Below are 17,513 nucleotides of genomic sequence, written 5' to 3' on the forward strand. Positions count from 1 at the left end.
TCATGCAAATTGACCCCAGGAGAATTCTGCCCCTGGCTCTCACCCTACCTCTCCCCACCAAATGTAGTCATAAAGGGTTTACTTACTTTAGGTGAGAGAGGCTGAGGGACAAAGGATTGCTTTCATGGGGATTTTGGCATAGTTTTCAAGTGACAAGCGAAGTTTGTTAAGAATATTCCTTCTTAGTTCGTGGATTCTGATTTGGTCTGTTGGACTGTAAACTTCATGAAAGATTAGCTCATATACTAATCATCTGTGTCATAGGTCATAGGATTAAAGCTGGGTGGTACCTAAGAAATCATTGGAGTAATCATTGGGTGAGAGAGGTTAAGTAATTTATCTTAGATCACACAGGTAGCAGTTAACCCAGGTCCTCTGACTTCAGATCTCAGGGTTGTTGCATTATACTCTCTGATAAGCCCTTTTTGCCCCAGGCATGCTTCTCAGATTATTTAACAGAAATCCCTAAAATTCCTCAATTTTCTCCTAACCACACTGTTTGAGCTCAGTAGAAGTCTGGCCATCTTTTTTCCCCTTCACAGGAGAAATTTGCATGAACATATGGAAAGGTTAATCACAGCCAATAGAGAGGACTTGGGCCTCCTTGTTAAGGGCTCAGAGGGAAAATGTGACTGAATCCTAAACAATAGTGTGCTTGATGTAGGAGTTCTCCTTTTAGATTCCAATTCTCGTAAGTTGTCTGGGTGAAGGGGGAAGACTACTGTTCAGTGCCACACACCACGTCATCCCCGCCTGCACAGGAGGCTGCTAGAAGGACTTTTACACAGTGAAGTGGTGGAAAGAGTGACTTCAGGGGAACCAGGTGTCCACAATGTGGAGATTATGGGGAATACAGCACCTTTTTCTTTTCTCTCTCTCTCTTTTTTTCCCCCAAAGGCCCAGGACCTGGCACCTGGCAGAAAGGGACCACAGGGAAGAAAGAGACTAACATGTTTTGGAATTTGTATGATTAAAAATGTGTAGTCAAATAGTATAACCACTGGCAATTTGGGGTGGCCATATGGCCAGGATTTACAGATGTTTTAATTAATCAACAAGCAGCATGACATTGTGAAAAAGAATACTGGCCCTGGAGTCAGGAGATCTAGGTTTAAGTCTCTGCTCTGATGCCAATGAGCTGTGTGACCTTGGACTACTCATTAAAACTCTATGACTTTGCTTTTCTTCACCTGGAATAAGAAGATATCACTACATGTAGTACCTACTTAATATGTACTGCACAAAGTCAGTGTAAAGAAAGACTTAGTAAACCTTAAGAAGATTATAAAAATTGAAGCTGTTCTTTTTACTGATCAATGTTTACAATATAAGTACAATCCTGTGTTAGATACTGCATTGAAAATGAAGAAGTAAAAGGTGTCCTCGAGGAGGTCAGCCACTTCTTTGGGAGACAGTATGGTAGAGTATGTAAGATACTGGCTTTTTAGTCAGCAGGAGATGGAATTGAATCCCACATCACCCCCTTACCAGCCATATGACCCTGTGCAAGTTACAACTTCTCGATACCTTAGTTTTTTTCATCTGTTAAATGAGGATAATAAGAGCATCTACATTCCAGGGTCTTATAAGGTTAAAAAGATAAGATTTTAAAGGTCTTTGCAAAACATAAAATAATTTTAAAAAATAATTATAGCAGCATATATACAAATATGTATGTATATATTTATATGGATATACATAATAATTGCAGTATATAGATATATATGAATATGTGTGTATAAGCATATAAAATATATATACATATTTATATACATACATATACTCATATGTATTTATGCTCTAGTCACTCATTTTCAACTGACTTTTAGGCATCTCAGAATATCTCATAGCCATCTTAAATTCAGAATATCCTAAACTGAACTCATTATCTTTTCCCCAAGTTCTCCTTTCCTTGTAACTTCCCTCTTACTGTTAAACATACCACTATCCTTCCAGTCACTCATGTTCAAAGTCTAGGTGTTATTCTCTTCTCACTCTCACTCTAGCCAATCAGTTGCCAAGTCCCATTGTTTTTTACCATCTCTCATTTATACCCCCTTCTCTCCTCTGACACTACCCTGCGGCAGTCCCTCATCACCTCACGCCTATACTCTTGCCATAGCTTTCTCATTGATCTCCCTGCCTCAAGTCTCCCCCTCCCTCCAGAGTACCCACCAGTTGGCTATCACAGTTATCTCCTTAAAGCACAGACCATACCATCTATCTACTCACTAAATTTCAGTGGCTCCCTATTAATTTCAGGATTAAATATCAAATCCTCCATTTGGCTTTTAAAGCTCTCTCTCTCGCCTCCTTTCCTACCTATCCAGTCTTCTTACTTTTTACTTACTTCTTACTTCTTAATATTGCCCCAAGCACTCTGTGATCTAGTGACACTGGTTTCCTTGCCGTTTCTTGCATATGATAATCCATCTCTTGTCTCCAGACATTTTCATTAGGCTGTACCCCATGTCTGAAATGCACTCCCCATCCCGTGTACGGCTCCCAACTTCCTTTAAATTTCAACCAAAATTCCACCTTCTATAAGAAATTTCTTGGTCTTTGTTTTTGTGCCATCCCTCTGAGATTATCTCCAACTAACGCTGTGTATTTCCTATATATTATCCCCCTCCCCACCAGAATATTCTTTGATAACTGGGACTGTTGGGTTTTTTATTTGTTTAGTTTTTTTCCTCCAGTGCTTAGCACTGTCCCTGGCACATTGTAAGTGCTTAATAAATGATTGTTGACTGACTTAAACACACCTGCACTGTAGGTGGTATGATATAGGGGTTCTATATCTTACCATCTATCAGCCCTCCATCAGATCATTTAAGCTCTCTGACTCTCATTGTCTTCATCTGTAAAATGTGGAGTTGGACTAGATGAGCTAGTATTACATTAGGCATTTGCCATATAGAATTGTTACGCTTCAGGGAAATTGATTTTGTTCTTGGAATCTCTAAATCCAAGTAATGATGTCCTGTTTCAATAGAATTTGAATGTGTTCCTGTCTCTCTATCCGTACACTGGAAGCACCTCCAAAGTGAATCTAAATATAGGATAGGATCCCTCTTCAGCCTCTTTCCTCCAAAGTATCAGAAACAGAATCACTGAATGGTAAAATTTTAGTTATAACATAAGTCTTAAAGATCCTGTGTTCCAACCCCTCATTGTTCAGAGTAGGAAAGGGAGGCCCAGCATATTCAAGGTTAAACACAGTAAATCAAAGACAGAGCCAGGATAAGACACTACGTCTTCATGCTTCCAATCTAGTGCCACTTTCCAGTGGGTCACACTATCAAGAAATAAGTGTGTCTTACTCCGTGTAGAACTACTTACTGACATTGGTATTCTCTGGTTTCCCTGTCTCCATAATTTAAGTCATATATCTGGATTCACTAAATTAATGAAGCATTTTAAGCACTGTGGGGTGGGGTATACACAGAGTAACAGGGAGGAAAATAACTTGTGTGAAGATAAGGATGCATGGTCCCACAGAGTTGGGATTGGTAAAGATCTCTCAATGTTCCTACATCCTTGACTATTATTCTTCAAACTCTGCTGGCCAACATCATTATCAAAACCTCTTCTTCCTCTGCTTTAGGCCTTTAAAAGTGCACTGATGAGTTCCTATTGGTGTTCTGGAAAAGGGGATGTGATTGAAGACTGGTGCCGGTGTGACCTGAATGCCTTTGATGCAAATGGACTCCCTAACTGCAGCCCTCTCCCACAACCAGTGTGAGTATAGCCCATTGATGTCTTCCAGATGATGGTCTATGCTCAGACCTCCATCCCTAACCCTCCCACCCCCAATCATCTTTCTATCGATAATCAGGCACCATTATGTAGTTTCTACTTTCTTGGCTGCATCTCTTTAGAGTTCTGCAACTTTCTGATACCTTGGATGGGTTCTTGATGCTCATAGGGATAAGCATTTTTCTTTGTTACAAGAAAAAGACCCATTGGTAGGTAACAATTCTTATTCCCCTCCTATAAGGGCCTACTCTGATCCCTCATCATAATTCCAAGGTGGCTCTGGTCTTTTGGTGACCAGACCGCTGGCTATGGCAGGGCCATTCTAACAAGCCAACAAGGTGGCTGGGACAACAGATGACTTTGTCATCCCAGATTGGAAAGGCTTATCACCAAAAGACTGACTAAAAAGTGATTTAAAAATTATTTTTGCAGAGCGATGATGGAGCTACGATCCCCCTGATATATGAGAGAAGACCTAGGCTAATAAGGGTAGGAGTCCTCCAAGTACTGAAGCAGTTCCTATCACAGAAGGATTCTTCACCTTGCAAAAGGAGTTTATCTCCAGAATCTAGCTTTCCTTTTGTGTGTTGATTCATAAAGGAATAAATATTTAAGTGACAGTCTGAGAGCTTGAGGGAGCAGGGGCATGAAAGGGGGAGGGGCACTGTGGAAGTCGGAGAAATCAAATGCAAAGCTTGACCTCGGCATTGGTTTCATCCACGAGTGTTAGATTTCTTTACAGAACAGGAAGGCACCAGCTTGATGACCAGTCAAGGGAATCTGCAACATATCCCCTTTCTCAGACAATGGCCTATCTTACCTAGGCATTCTTCAGAGTAGCCTGATGTCCTGGAGCATAGGGGGTGAGGAGCAGTGTATTTTGGGGTGGCCGTCCTAACTTGGACAACAACCAAGCACTCTTCCTTCTTTCACTCTACTCTAGTCTTCGGCTGTCACCTGGAGTAGAACCTTCTAGTACTGTGGTCTCCCTTGAGTGGGTGGATGTCCAACCAGCTATTGGAACCAAAGTCTCGGACTATGTTATTCAGCACAAGAAGGTGGACGAGTACACAGATACTGACCTCTACACTGGTAGGTGGATATTCTTCAAGCACGATGCTGTCATATCTAGGGATATTTTTTCTCTTTGATACAGCTCTTAAGAAAACTCTGAGTGGAGAAGGGTTTCTACTGGTCACTGAGGCTGTTGGAGGATTTGCATCATTTTACTGGGTTTGAAGATTTGAGGACATCAATTGTTCCTTGTTGACCTGGGATGTGTTGTTGTGTCTTGGGCTTTTAGCAGCTGTGATTTATGCCTGCTTGCTTTTACTGCATAGAAGGGTGGTAAGAAACAGAAATAGAAAACCAAAGACCAATTCAAGCCCCAAAGGAACACCAGGATTTTTTTCATTTTTTCTCATCAAGATGGCCCTGTTAACTTTGGGGAAAATCTTAAGATCAGAGAATCAGCGCATGAGCTCATAGATTTAGAAATGGAAGGGGCCTTAGAGATCACATAGTCCAGGAGCTGGCAAATTATGACCTGATGGCCAGATGTGACTTGTCACTTGCTTTTATGTGGCCCATGAGCTAAAAATAGCATTTGCATTTTAAAATGCAAACTTTATAATTATTTTTACATAAAAAACACCATTGCTAGCTTGTGGGCCATACAAAAACAAGGGACAGGCCAGATTTGGCCAGCAGGCCTTTGTTTGTCAGCCCCTTATCTAGTCTAACTCCCTCACATTACAGATGGGGAAACTGAGGGGCAGAGTGGTTGTAACTTGCCTCAGGCCACTTAGGCAGTAGTAGCAGGAGCAGAATTTGAATATGGGTTTTATATTGCTAAGTTTATTTCACCCAGATACTAAAGGCAGAGATGATAATGGACAAATGGTTAGGGACTTAGCCTAGGAGTCAGGAAGACCTGGCCTAAAATCCTACTTTTGACACATGTATGACCCTGGATAGATCATGTAGCCTCTCAATGCTCCAGTTAGCTCTATGAAATTCTATGATGCAAAGCATCTGGTGATCTGCAGTGGTAGAAAGGGTGGGGGGGCGGTGCTTCATAAGTCGTTTCCTATACCAGTGAAATCACAGGTCCAGACTGAAATACAGACAGAACTTCTCTGGCCTATGGAACTGCAAGGATGGGGGACCAATAACAGCACCATGTCTTTAAAATAATACTGAGGAAAGTGAAGGAATCTCATCAAAGCAGGACCAGAGTAAAAGGGGCATCTAGAACAGAATGGAAAAGATATGTAAGGGTTTGATGACAAGCAGCAATAAAACCCAGATTCAAAACCTACTTCTGCTACTACTACCTATGACCTGGGGCAAGTTACAACCTCTCTGCACCTCAGTTTCCTCATTCATAATAGAAGGGAATTGGACTAGATCAGGGGTTGAGAAACTAGGATCTGTTGCATCACTTGTTTTTGTATGGCCCACCAGCTAAGAGTGGTGTTTATAATTTAAAAATAATAAAGTATTTTAAAATGTGAGCACTATTCTTATCTCACAGGCCATACATGGTTGTTACTTTAAATCTCAACTGTCGGTTCCTTCCCTAATGCCCTGGCTCTGTTTAAATTCAAATATATATTTATATCTGCCACTTAAGAAGGTGTTTGAAATCTTTGTATGAGGGCTTGTGGTACCACTCTGTAGCCTTAGAATTTGCCATGTCCACCTCCACCAATCTACACAATGAATAACTTCTACTGCCCATGCAGTGATGGTATTCTTTTCATTCTTCATCACTTATGTACTGAAAACTTCTCTGGACCCTGCTTTGAACATGGCTAAGGAGGGTTCTGTGCCATGATAGCCTTTGGGCTTCCATTTCTACCAGTCAGGTATTAGAAAAGGAAAGGATTTCTTTCTCCCTCTCTAATTACAACCTCTCTGTTATTATTATTGCTATTATTATTAAAATATTGCTTCCTCTATGATTGGGAAGAAACTGGTCAAGAGAAGATTGTAAAGTGAAGTTGGCCAGGGAGGGAAGTAGAGCCCAGAGCAAGGATGCTATTGAAGGCCAAGTTGGCTGGCAGTGGGTACACCCAGATCATGAAGATTGTTAAGTGGAATTGACTAGAAAAGAGGAGACTTATGTCTGTATTGCTTCCACCAAGCAATCCTATCCCAGAGTTGTAATTGGGAGTTGGCATTTGTTCTGCTGTGTTTGAGTCTGTTATTCTTTTAAAGTCTATCCTCTCTTCTATCTCTGCCTCTTCATTTCTCTGTCTCTTTCTCCCTCCCTCCTTCCTATTTCCTCTCTCACTTCATTTCTCTTCCCCCCTCCTCTCCTCCTCCTCTTCCTTTTTTTCATTCTTCCTTTCTCCACTCAGTATGTTCAGGAATGTGGAAATGGGATGACAGAATGGCACTGTTGACTTGTAGGCAACAGGTCGGTGCTAAAAGAAGACCTATAGGAGAAAAGTGTAAAGGAGAAATTGAGTCCCATCTTCTCCCTGATATTATCTCCCTACTGCCCTAGGCAGGCTTGCCTACAATGATCTCTTTCTTCTCCAAATTCATGCCTCTTTTTACAGGATCATTTAATTAACAATCCCATAAAGATGGATTGATTGAAAACGAGATAGGGGGTGGGATGGTCATAGATAACTGGGACAGCAGAAATAAGGAAAATAGCAAATGCTTTGGAGCCCCAACCCTGAAAAAACTCCTTTTGCCCCATCTATTTACCCCCGTGCCACCAAATATAAACTGGTTATCCTATTTTTCTGCAGCACAGCTATGGTGCTGCCAATAGAGATAATTACTTCATGAGAGAACAGTGGCAGTGAGGGTAAGGGAGACAGGTAAGAAAAGGAAAAGAGAGAAAGACGGGAAGAAAACAAACAAGATAGCACTACCACACTTTGAGTCACCCGGGTGCACAAGTGAGGTCATCATTAACTATTCCCTTGTCTTTATGACCACATTTCTAATTAGTTGTCATTTCCAACTCAACAAACGGCTCACATCAATCCTTTTCTCTCCACTCCCATGGCCACCGCCTTAGTTCAGGGCCTTGTCAGCTCTTGCCTGGGCTATTTTAATAACTTTCTGAATGGCCTCACTCCTAGTCTTTTCCCTCTTCAATCTATCTTCTACATAGTTATAAAAATAACCTCTCTGTAGCACAGGACTGGCCATACCCTTGTTCAAGACATTTCAGTTATTCCCTATTGTTTCTAGAATAAAAGCAAAACTCTTCAGCTCATAACAACCTAATACCTTTCCAGGCTTATTTTCTGTCACTCTTCTTCAGACACACTATGTTTCAACCAGCTTTGTGTCCCTTGTACCTTGCACAGTGACTTGTACACAATTGTTGCTTCATCATTATTTGAGTAATTGATTTGAAAGAAGGGAGAGCCAAAACAGGGGGAAGGGCAAAAAGGAGGGGAGGGGAGGAAGAGAAGGAGGGAAATAGAGAAAGAGGGAGAGAGAGAGAAAATAAAAAAGAGGAGAAAGAAAACAAAATAACAAACAAAAGACCTTGTTTTGGGCAGAGATTCCAGATTGCTCACACATTTGGTCAGGTGAGGCCAGAGCAGGAAAACATGGGGTTTCTCCTTTGATCTCTCTGGATTTCTGCTGGGCAGCCCTAGAACAGCACTGGAATTATTTATTTATTCTTTTTTTCCTCTTTTTTTTTTAATTTATGGCTGCCATCTGTTTGACACCCTATTGAATTGGCTGCTAAAATGCTGTCCCCTCCCTGCTCTTACCCCCGATTCCCACTCCCTCAATTCAACCCCATCTCTGTTCCTCTAGAGGAGGCCTTGTGCTTGTTTTAAGGGTTGAATGGGAAACCAAACCTGAGCTGAAGACTTATCACATTCCAGTTGTTTTGACCAGAAATGGCTCTTGTTAGTGATGATGATTTTTTTTTGTTGCCTATGTGCTAATCATCTGTCACCCATATGAAAAACAGTCCTTGGACATTGGGGTCTACCATGTTTCCTCACCAGGAGAATTTGAAAGAATGGCATCATTGAACTCTTAGTCTAGGGTGATTAAGGCAGTCTTCACTGAATAAGGGTAAAAAGGTTGGGTGGAGATTGGGTTTAATTTTGCTAAAGGCTAGAGAAGAGGCAGATGGGATGCTCTGGGAACTTGGGGGAATGATAAGGATTGGAGCCCAGAGGAGCCTCTAGGTCACACACCCTCAAAGGAGACATGGGACCCAGATGGATCTCAAGTGAAGGAGGATCATATGCATCGCCAGAGGGAGAGGAGAAAGCAGATGGCCACTTATGTGGAATGGAATAGTTGGGGGATGGGAGCTGTCTTCCTTTCTGGCCCTGGGGTGGGTTTTTCTAATGAAACACACAGCCTTAGGGCCAAATGCTTATTATTTCCTATTACATCTTTAGAAGACTCAAGGCATCTTGGAGTTGAAAAGGACTGTTAGATTATCTAGTCTACTCCCTCATTTTACAGATGAGAAAACAAAGTTTTAAAGAACATGGGGAAAAAATCAGATGTGACAGTAGAAGACCTGGGTTTAGATGTTGACTCTGCTACGTGGCTTTGGGCAAGTCATTTTACCTTTTTCAGTCTCCCTTATCTTTAAAATCAGAGGGTTAGATTAGACCACCTCTAAGATCCCCTCCAGTTTTCAATTTATGACAGAATCATCTCAAGAATTGACTTACTCAAGGTCATACAATGAGCTTGTGGCAAAATCAGAACCCAGGTATCCTGACTACCAGTCCAGGATTCACTCCCAAACCCTCCTTGCCTTTCTTCTGGGCCTGTCTTGCTGGAATTTTCAATCAGCTTGTTTCCTTTTGAATCATAGGCCCCTCTCTCCTACACGGAGATTCCTAACTCTAGCTTGTCTGCAGGCAGGGCTGATGGGTCCAAGGCAACCAGGTCTGCTTCCTTCAAGGCAAACCAATTTTCTATTCTCTACCATCACCCATGCTATGGAAGGCAGTAGCATCTGGATCCAGTCAATGGCCCTGGCCCCCTTTTTCTCCTGGCATCTGGGAAACTTTTCTCTTTCCCCTGGCTTGCCAATGATATTTCTCTCTCTCTTGAAGTTACAACAGGCATGATGAGTCTGTTGGCCTTGCCTGTTCACTACTGAGCATCAGGCCCAGCTCAGGGGAAGCAAAGAGAACAAGATTATCTTCAATAGCAATCTCTTCTCTTCTCTTTTCCCTACTTTCCTCCCCTCATACAGATAACCTGCTATTCTCACAACCCCTAGGCTTCTATTCGATTTTAAAGGACACTTTCTTGGGTCCCCGTCTTGAGACCATCTGAAGTTAATAGGGCTGCTCCGAAGGTGAACTTGTGTGAGAAACAAGCCACAGTTTCAACACATCAGGCGGGCGGCAGAGAAGATGATGGTGGAGCAGTTCCATCCAAACTGTTTATTAAAACTTGTGGAAATTACTCATAGCTCTGTGCGCGACAGCTTTGGAGCAGATCAGTGCTCTTTTTTTGAAGGCACATGGGGCCCTCTCTGTCTGCCTGCTGTTGGACCAGCCACAGAGTGATGTCATAGGAGACTCAGGCTCTAAGCTTGGAGAGAGGCAGAGGGAGGGAGCTGGCGAGGGAGGGGGAGCAGGAGAGGGAAATGTGTTTTACAGGGTGAAGTACACACAGGAATGACTGTGAACATCTGGAACTGATATTAGGAGGTTTGGAAAATGTTTTCTGTCACTCCAGCGCTCTTCAGGCGAGAGAGTTTGAAAGTTAAGGGCCTCTAAAGGAAAACTGTGCTTCGAGGGTCTTATTCTCTTGGCTTTCCATGCCACCCAGTCTGCATCTCTCTCACCTCCTGACAGTCTGATATATTCCAAGGGCTACAGCCTGGGAGGGTCCTTGACAGTGAGGGATGTTTGACACTGGAATGGGGGTTGAAGGAGGCTGGGTAATATCCTTCTCTGGGTAGTCTTTAAAAATAGGAGAGTATATCTTCTGACCCTGGTGAGGGATGGGGTGTGTGGGGGCTCAGAGTGGGCTGGCCTGAAGCCAGAGGCATATAGGAGTTGACCTCTCAACATATAGGAATGGGCATAAAGGAGAGAACTGTAGCACTAAGCTCCATGCCTTGTCTTGCTGGGGGTGAACTGGCCTGAAGCTAGGGGGATTTAGGGATTAAATTCTTAGTTTACCTGTGGCATGAAGTTCCAGACAGCATCTTTGTTAAGTCCCCAGGTGGGGACTCTCATCAAGGCTTCTGTCCAAGACTTCTTGATCCCTTGGTGAAGTTGCTGGCATGGAGTAGTGGAGAGATACCTAGATATCAGTAAAGGAGAGAATAGAAGGGGGCTGGAGAAGGCAGAATTAGACCTTGGCCTGGACATGGAACAGTGATCTGACTCCTGTCCCAAAGGATATCTCTGATCTGTTAAAATTGAAGACTTGGGTGGCAGCTTTCAGATCTAGGGAAATTCTCCAAAGCAGGTGAATTTTAGGAACTACAGTTGAGAACCTGGATCAATTCCTGAGGAGGACAGGAAAGATAAGAAGACTGAAGCAGTTAAAGACATTGGAAATGTTAAGCCTATAGAAGAGAAGACTTAGGGGAGATAGAATCTCTGTCTTTCAATTATTTGAATGAGTGTGAAGTGGCAGAGAAATGCAGTTTGTTCTGTTTGGCTCCGAAGGTTATAACTCAGCAAAGAAACATGGCCAAGTAGATATGGCACTGATCTTGGAGTCAGGAAGATGTGGATTCTAGTCCTACCTAGACACTTCCCTGCTGTGTATTCCTGGGCAATTTAATGTCTCTGTGCTTCAATTTTCTTATCTATAAAACTGTGTGTGTGCATGCATGTGTGTACATGCATGTGCATGTGTGTGATTATTGGATACAATGACCTATAAGTTCATTTTGTGTTCAGAATCTCTTATCCTATGAGCTAAAGCAAATCAGAGATTCCTTATGAGGTAAAACAAAAACAAAAATTTCTTAACAATTAGAGATGTCCAAAAGTGGAGTTAACTACCTTGAATGTTTGTGAATTTGCCATCACTGGAAGCCTTGATATAGTGGATGTTATAGAAAAGATTCTTTTCCAGGTACTGGTTCATATGACCTCTGAGGTCCCAAGTCTATGACTGCATCCCTTGTTGTCTCAAAGTATTACCGATCAAATCCCAGGAGGCAAATTTCTTCAATGGTTGCTATTACAGATATACCTGGCGGCACAGTGACTAGAACACTGGAGATACAAATACAATAATAATAAAAAAATAGTCCCTGATCTTAAGGAGCTTATAATCTAATACGAGAAGAAGAAACATAAAAGAGGAACTTGAAGGGAGCAAGTGTACAGGCAGCTACACGGGAGGCACGTAACTGGAAAGTGACAGTGATGTGGAGGCTTGGTTCTTAAAAGATGAAGCAGAAGGTCCACCTATCAGAACTCAACATACAAGGGGCATAGTTAAAGGTACTGACAGGAGGGCAATAACAATGATGGCTATAGTGCAAGCATCACGGTGTAAAGATGTCAAGATTATATCTTATTTTGGTCCTGTGCAGTTGATCAAAAATATTTTTCATCTTTTTCCTTATAATGATCAGATCAATAGATACCATTTTTATTATACTCTAAGGTTAGTAAAGGGTTTTTCTCCCAATAACACCAAGAGGCACTATTCTTATAAGTGCTGTGATTCTCATTTTATAGATGAGGAATTTAGGGCTCAGATTTGCCTGTAGTCACACAGCTAGAAAGTGGCAGTCTAGAATCAAATCCAGGTCTTTTGACTGTAAGAAAAAAAATGGGCTAGCAAAGTGTGTGAAGAGTAGTAATGCGAAATCTATCTGTAAAGTAGGTTGGACCCAGATCATAAAGGACTTTAAATGCCAAATTGTTTGCAATTAATTCTAGAAGCAATAAGATGTCACTGAAACCTTTTGAACAGGGGATTAATGCAGTCAGAAAATCATTTTTGTTAACTATGTGGAAGATAGATTAGAGAGGGGAGAAAGGTGGGAGCAGGGAGACTAATTAGGGAGCTATCAAAATCATCTGGGGAGAGATGGCAAGGACAAAAACTAAGGAAAAAGGTTGTGTGAATAGAGAAAAGGAAATGGATAGAAGAAATGTTGTGAAAGCAGAATTGGTAAGTCAAGTCAACAACCATTTATTAATTAGAGCTCAGGATACAAAGAAAGGCAGAAGTCATTCTCTGCTTTCAAGGAGTTCACAGTCTAAGGGGGAAATGATGCACAAACAGATACATACAAACCAGATACACAGAGGGCAAACTGGAAATGATCTTAGAAAGAAGGCTCAAAGAGGGATAAAGGAAGAGGCTAATTTCATGGCTTTTTGTAGAAGGTGAGATTTTAGCTCAGACTTAAAGGAAGCCAGGGAAGCCAGCAGGTGGAGATGTAGATCCAGAGTGCCATTGTGGGGGACAGCCAGTGAAAATACACAGTTGGGAAATGGAGTGTCTTATCCGATGAATAGCAAAGAAACTATTGTCACTGGATCTCAAAATACATGGAGCGGAGCAGGTATAAGTAGATTATAAAGGGACAATATTATGAAAGGGTTTAAAAATCAAATAGAGGATTTTATCTTTGATCCTGAAGAAATCAAGGAAAATCACTAGAAATCAGGAAATCACTAGAGTTGATTGATTTGGGGAAGGGATAGGTTAGCTTGGTCAAACCTGCACTTTAAGTATATGACTTTGGAACTGAATGGAAGATGTACTAGAATGGGGAGAAGCAGGGAGATGAATCAGAAGCCTGCTTCAGTAGTACAGGTATGAAGTGATGAGAGTCTATGCCAGGGAGATGGCAGTGTCAGAGAGAAGGAGTATCTGAAAGATGCTATGAAGGGAAAAATGACAGGACCTGACAACGGATTGGATATAGACAATGAAAGAATGTAAGGAGCTGAGTATAAGAGTATAACCTGTAAACCTTGGTAACTGGGAGGAAGATAATACCTCTGACAGTGATAGAAAAGTTAGAAAAATGGAAAAGTTTGGAGAGAAGGATAATGAGTAAAATTGTGAACATGTTTAATTTAATATGTCTATGAGATATCCAGTTAGAGAGGTCCAGTAGTCAACTGGAGATATAAGATTCGAGGTCTGGTGAGAAGTCAAGACTTGACAAATAGATCTGAGAAACATCTGCTTAGAAGTAGTGATTGAATTCATGGGAGCTTATGTGATCACAAGTAAAATTGTAGAAAGGATGAAGATATGAGTGTCCAGGTCATGACTTGGAAGAAGATCCAATAAAGGAGACTAAGAAAGAGAAAACAATGGGGTGGCTAGGTGGCACAGTGAATAGAGCACTGGCCGTGGAGTCACGAGGACCTGAGTTCAAATTCGCCCTCAGACACTTGATCATACTAGCTGTGTGACCTTGAGGAAGTCACTTAACCCCAATTGCCTTGCCTTCCCCCTTCCAAAAAATAGAGCAGACAAACAGGAAGAAAACAAGGGAAATCAGTATCATGAAAACTTGGAGACAAGAGTGAATGACAACATTAAAGGCTACACAGAGATCATGAAGGATGAAGTTTAAGAATAAGTCATTATATTTGGTGATTAAAAGGTCATAGGTAACTTTGGAGAGAGAAGTTTCAGTTGAATGGTGAGATCAGAAACAAGACGAGAAAATTAAGAGGGGATTGAGAAGAAAGGATATGGAGGCAACAATTGTAGACAAGTTTTGGCAACTGATTGTATGTGGAGGTTGTAGGCGAGGGAAAAGTCAAAGATGATTCCAAGGTTGCAAACCTAAGTGTCAGAGAAGATGGAGATACCATGAATAGAAATGGAAAGGTTTGGAGGAGGAAAGGGGTTTTTAGGGGAAAAAAAGATGAGTTATTTTGGATATATGGAAGTTGAGATTCTTTCAAGACATGCAGAGGACACATACAACAGGTAGTTGGTAATTTGGTAATATAATACAAGAGAGATATTATTGGCTGGATATATAGATTACATATAGACATGATAATGGAACCATAGGAGTTTATATGAAATTAGCTGAAGGAGGGAATATAGCGATATAAATCTCCAGACCATCGCCAGTCATCCTAACTTTTCTCCTGCCACCAGACTCAATGACTCTGAAATTGAGAGTGAAACTGAGAGCTTTGTGCAACTCTGCCCCACTGAAATCTAATTCACTCAAAAGTCAAGACATCACCAATCATCCACTATTTTACCCCAATATCATGATGTCATTGGTCTTCTTTAAAACTAAGGATGAAGGAATGAATCTGCAAGTATTTGTTAGCCACCTACTACAAGCACTAAAGTCCTATTCTAATCATTATGATATAGATATATAGATAGGTATAGCGGCAAGCACCCCAAGTGTCCCCAGGGTTTGCTGCCAACACAGGTTCTTGGATCTGCTTTGTTAAAGGAAAGCAACTCAAAATGGGTTAACAAGCTTACTTTAATCAGTCAAACATATATCGTTTACCTCGTTCAGGGGAAAAAGGTCAGCACCCCGAACTTCAAAGTATACAGGAAGAATTATCAAGACAGAAACAGATCAAGCAGACAGCTTTCCAAACTGTCCAACCATTACATCCATACCAAATCAACATCTGGGTTTCAACATCTGGGTTTTTCAAAGCCCGGGGGCTCTGGACAACGGCTTCCCAGAATTCATATCAAATCACAGAACACTTCTCAAAGTGAGCCCCAAAACAAAGCTACACATAAGGGCTTATATAGCCTTCTCCTGGCTCAGAGAATGTAACAACCTTATTGACTCACTGGCCAATCAAAAAGTAAGTAGGTAGGTAGGTAGGTAGGTAGATAGATAGATAATAGATTAGATAGAGTATACTCCCTGATCTTAAATATCTGACATGCTACTAGAAGGAACAAAATATACACAGTTAAAATTACTACTGAGAAAGGGAAAATAACAATTGTACCACATCCTTGCTGATAGAGGAAGAATGGAAGCGTTTTGCATGTAATAGACCAGTCAGGAATATATCTCTTGGGTAAGGTATTGTATGGAGGTTCAGTTCAATTAAATTCAATAAACATTCATTAAAGTCCTACTATGATCCAGGCCTTGTGCTAAGCACTGAGGATACAAATAATAATAAGAAAGACAGTCCCTGCCCTCAAAGAGCTTGCAGTCTCATATGGGAAGGCAATACACAAAAGGAAACTGAAATGTAGGGGGATGAAGGAAGGTACCAAGGGTATAATGTTTGTGAAGTCTTGAAACCAATCAGAGCCACTGGATGGAAAATAAAAAAAACATTATCTGAAAAGTACTGAATCCTCTATGAGAAAGGTTTTGGAAGTAGTTTATTGCTCTACCCTCTGGTCCTACAAGCAGAGGGGAGAGGCAGCTGAGAGAGATGATAAGGTATTTAGCATCAAAAGCTGAGCCAACTTGCTTGGTAATAAAATTTAAGGTGATTTCAGGAGGTGATAGGATTCCAAATGTCGGTACAGATTGCTTATGAGAATCCAAAGGAGCAAGATTATTTCTAATTGGTGAGAAAAGGGAGGATGATCATAGTGTTCATGCAGTACTTTAAAGTTTGCAAAGCATTATAGGCATATGTGTCTGTATATGCATATGTATATGTATATGTATGTATAGATGTATATATACACATACATATATACATGCACACATATGTATATATATGCACATGTGATCACACATATACTGTGTATAATCCCATACCATTATTCATATGTGGATAAATAATTGTGTAATGTATTACTATTTATATTTGTTTTGAAATAAATATATTTATATTTAACATACAATGATATTATAATATATTATTAAAACTTATATTATCTCTTTTGAACCTCACAAACCTATGAGGTAGGTACTACTGAAATTCTTATTCTTATTTTATAGATGAATTAACTCCTTGTAACATAAAAGATGACTTTTTCTCAGAGTTTGTATGAGAAAGTGAGAAGTCTCAGAGAGGTTAAAAGACTTGCTCAAAAACCACGGTCCTGGGAAATGTTAAGAGACATATATGTTTTTAATAACTAGTTAAGCACTCTATACACCATTCCAGTCTGCCTCTCTAATGACTTTATTGACAAAGTAGTATTTGAATTGGAACTTGAATTAGGAGGATTGGGGTAAGGGTTAGGTGGAGAGTGGGGAGGGAGATTTTCATTGAAAATATGTAACTAACCTACACACAATACAAAAACATTTCACCAATTGCTAATATTGAAGATTAATTGCTTTAATTTTTTTTTAAATAATTAGTAGATCTTTTAATATTCATTTAGTTTTATAGTAATAAGCACCATAAAAACCAAAGAACTACAGAATCTCAGAATTAAAACAGACTTCAGGAATCATTTAGGTCAACCCTCCCCAACCCATCCTAAAAAAAAATAGAATAGCAGCAGCAGAAACAACAAAACCTTGTGCTTGACCCCACTGTCACCTCAACTTATTTTGTAATATATCTAACTTTTTGTACCAAATTCTCCCTCCCCCACAAAGAAAAATCTGGATATATTCATTTGCCTCGATTTTTCTTTTTGACTCCTTTTATTGAATCCTCACCTCTTGCAATATGGCTTATGACCTCCTTGCTTTACTGAAACTGCTTGCTCCAAGTTTACCAATGATCTCTTAATTGCCAAGTACAAAGCCTTTTTTCAGTCCTCATATTTTTAGATCCTTATTCAGCACTGTTGACCATATCCATTTTCCTGGATATTCTGTCTTCCTTGGGTCCTCGTAGCACAGCTCTCCAATAGTA

At 40.7% G+C, this 17,513-nt stretch overlaps 1 protein-coding gene across 2 annotated transcripts in view; it reads left to right on the forward strand.

The window, feature by feature from the left end:
* The window catches only part of ASTN2 (astrotactin 2), a 1,158,830-nt gene that overhangs the window by 859,399 nt on the left and 281,918 nt on the right, over positions 1 to 17,513 (forward strand). For both annotated transcript variants that reach the window (XM_069073820.1, XM_069073821.1), the window contains 2 exons: positions 3,608 to 3,741; positions 4,703 to 4,851. In XM_069073820.1, coding sequence (XP_068929921.1) covers positions 3,608 to 3,741; positions 4,703 to 4,851 — 283 coding nt within the window. The remainder of the gene's footprint in view (positions 1 to 3,607; positions 3,742 to 4,702; positions 4,852 to 17,513) is intronic.

Source organism: Petaurus breviceps, unplaced genomic scaffold, assembly GCF_028583685.1.
Source record: "Petaurus breviceps papuanus isolate PSGF00001 unplaced genomic scaffold, PetGlider_PUasm1.0 90879, whole genome shotgun sequence".
NCBI lineage: Eukaryota > Metazoa > Chordata > Mammalia > Diprotodontia > Petauridae > Petaurus > Petaurus breviceps.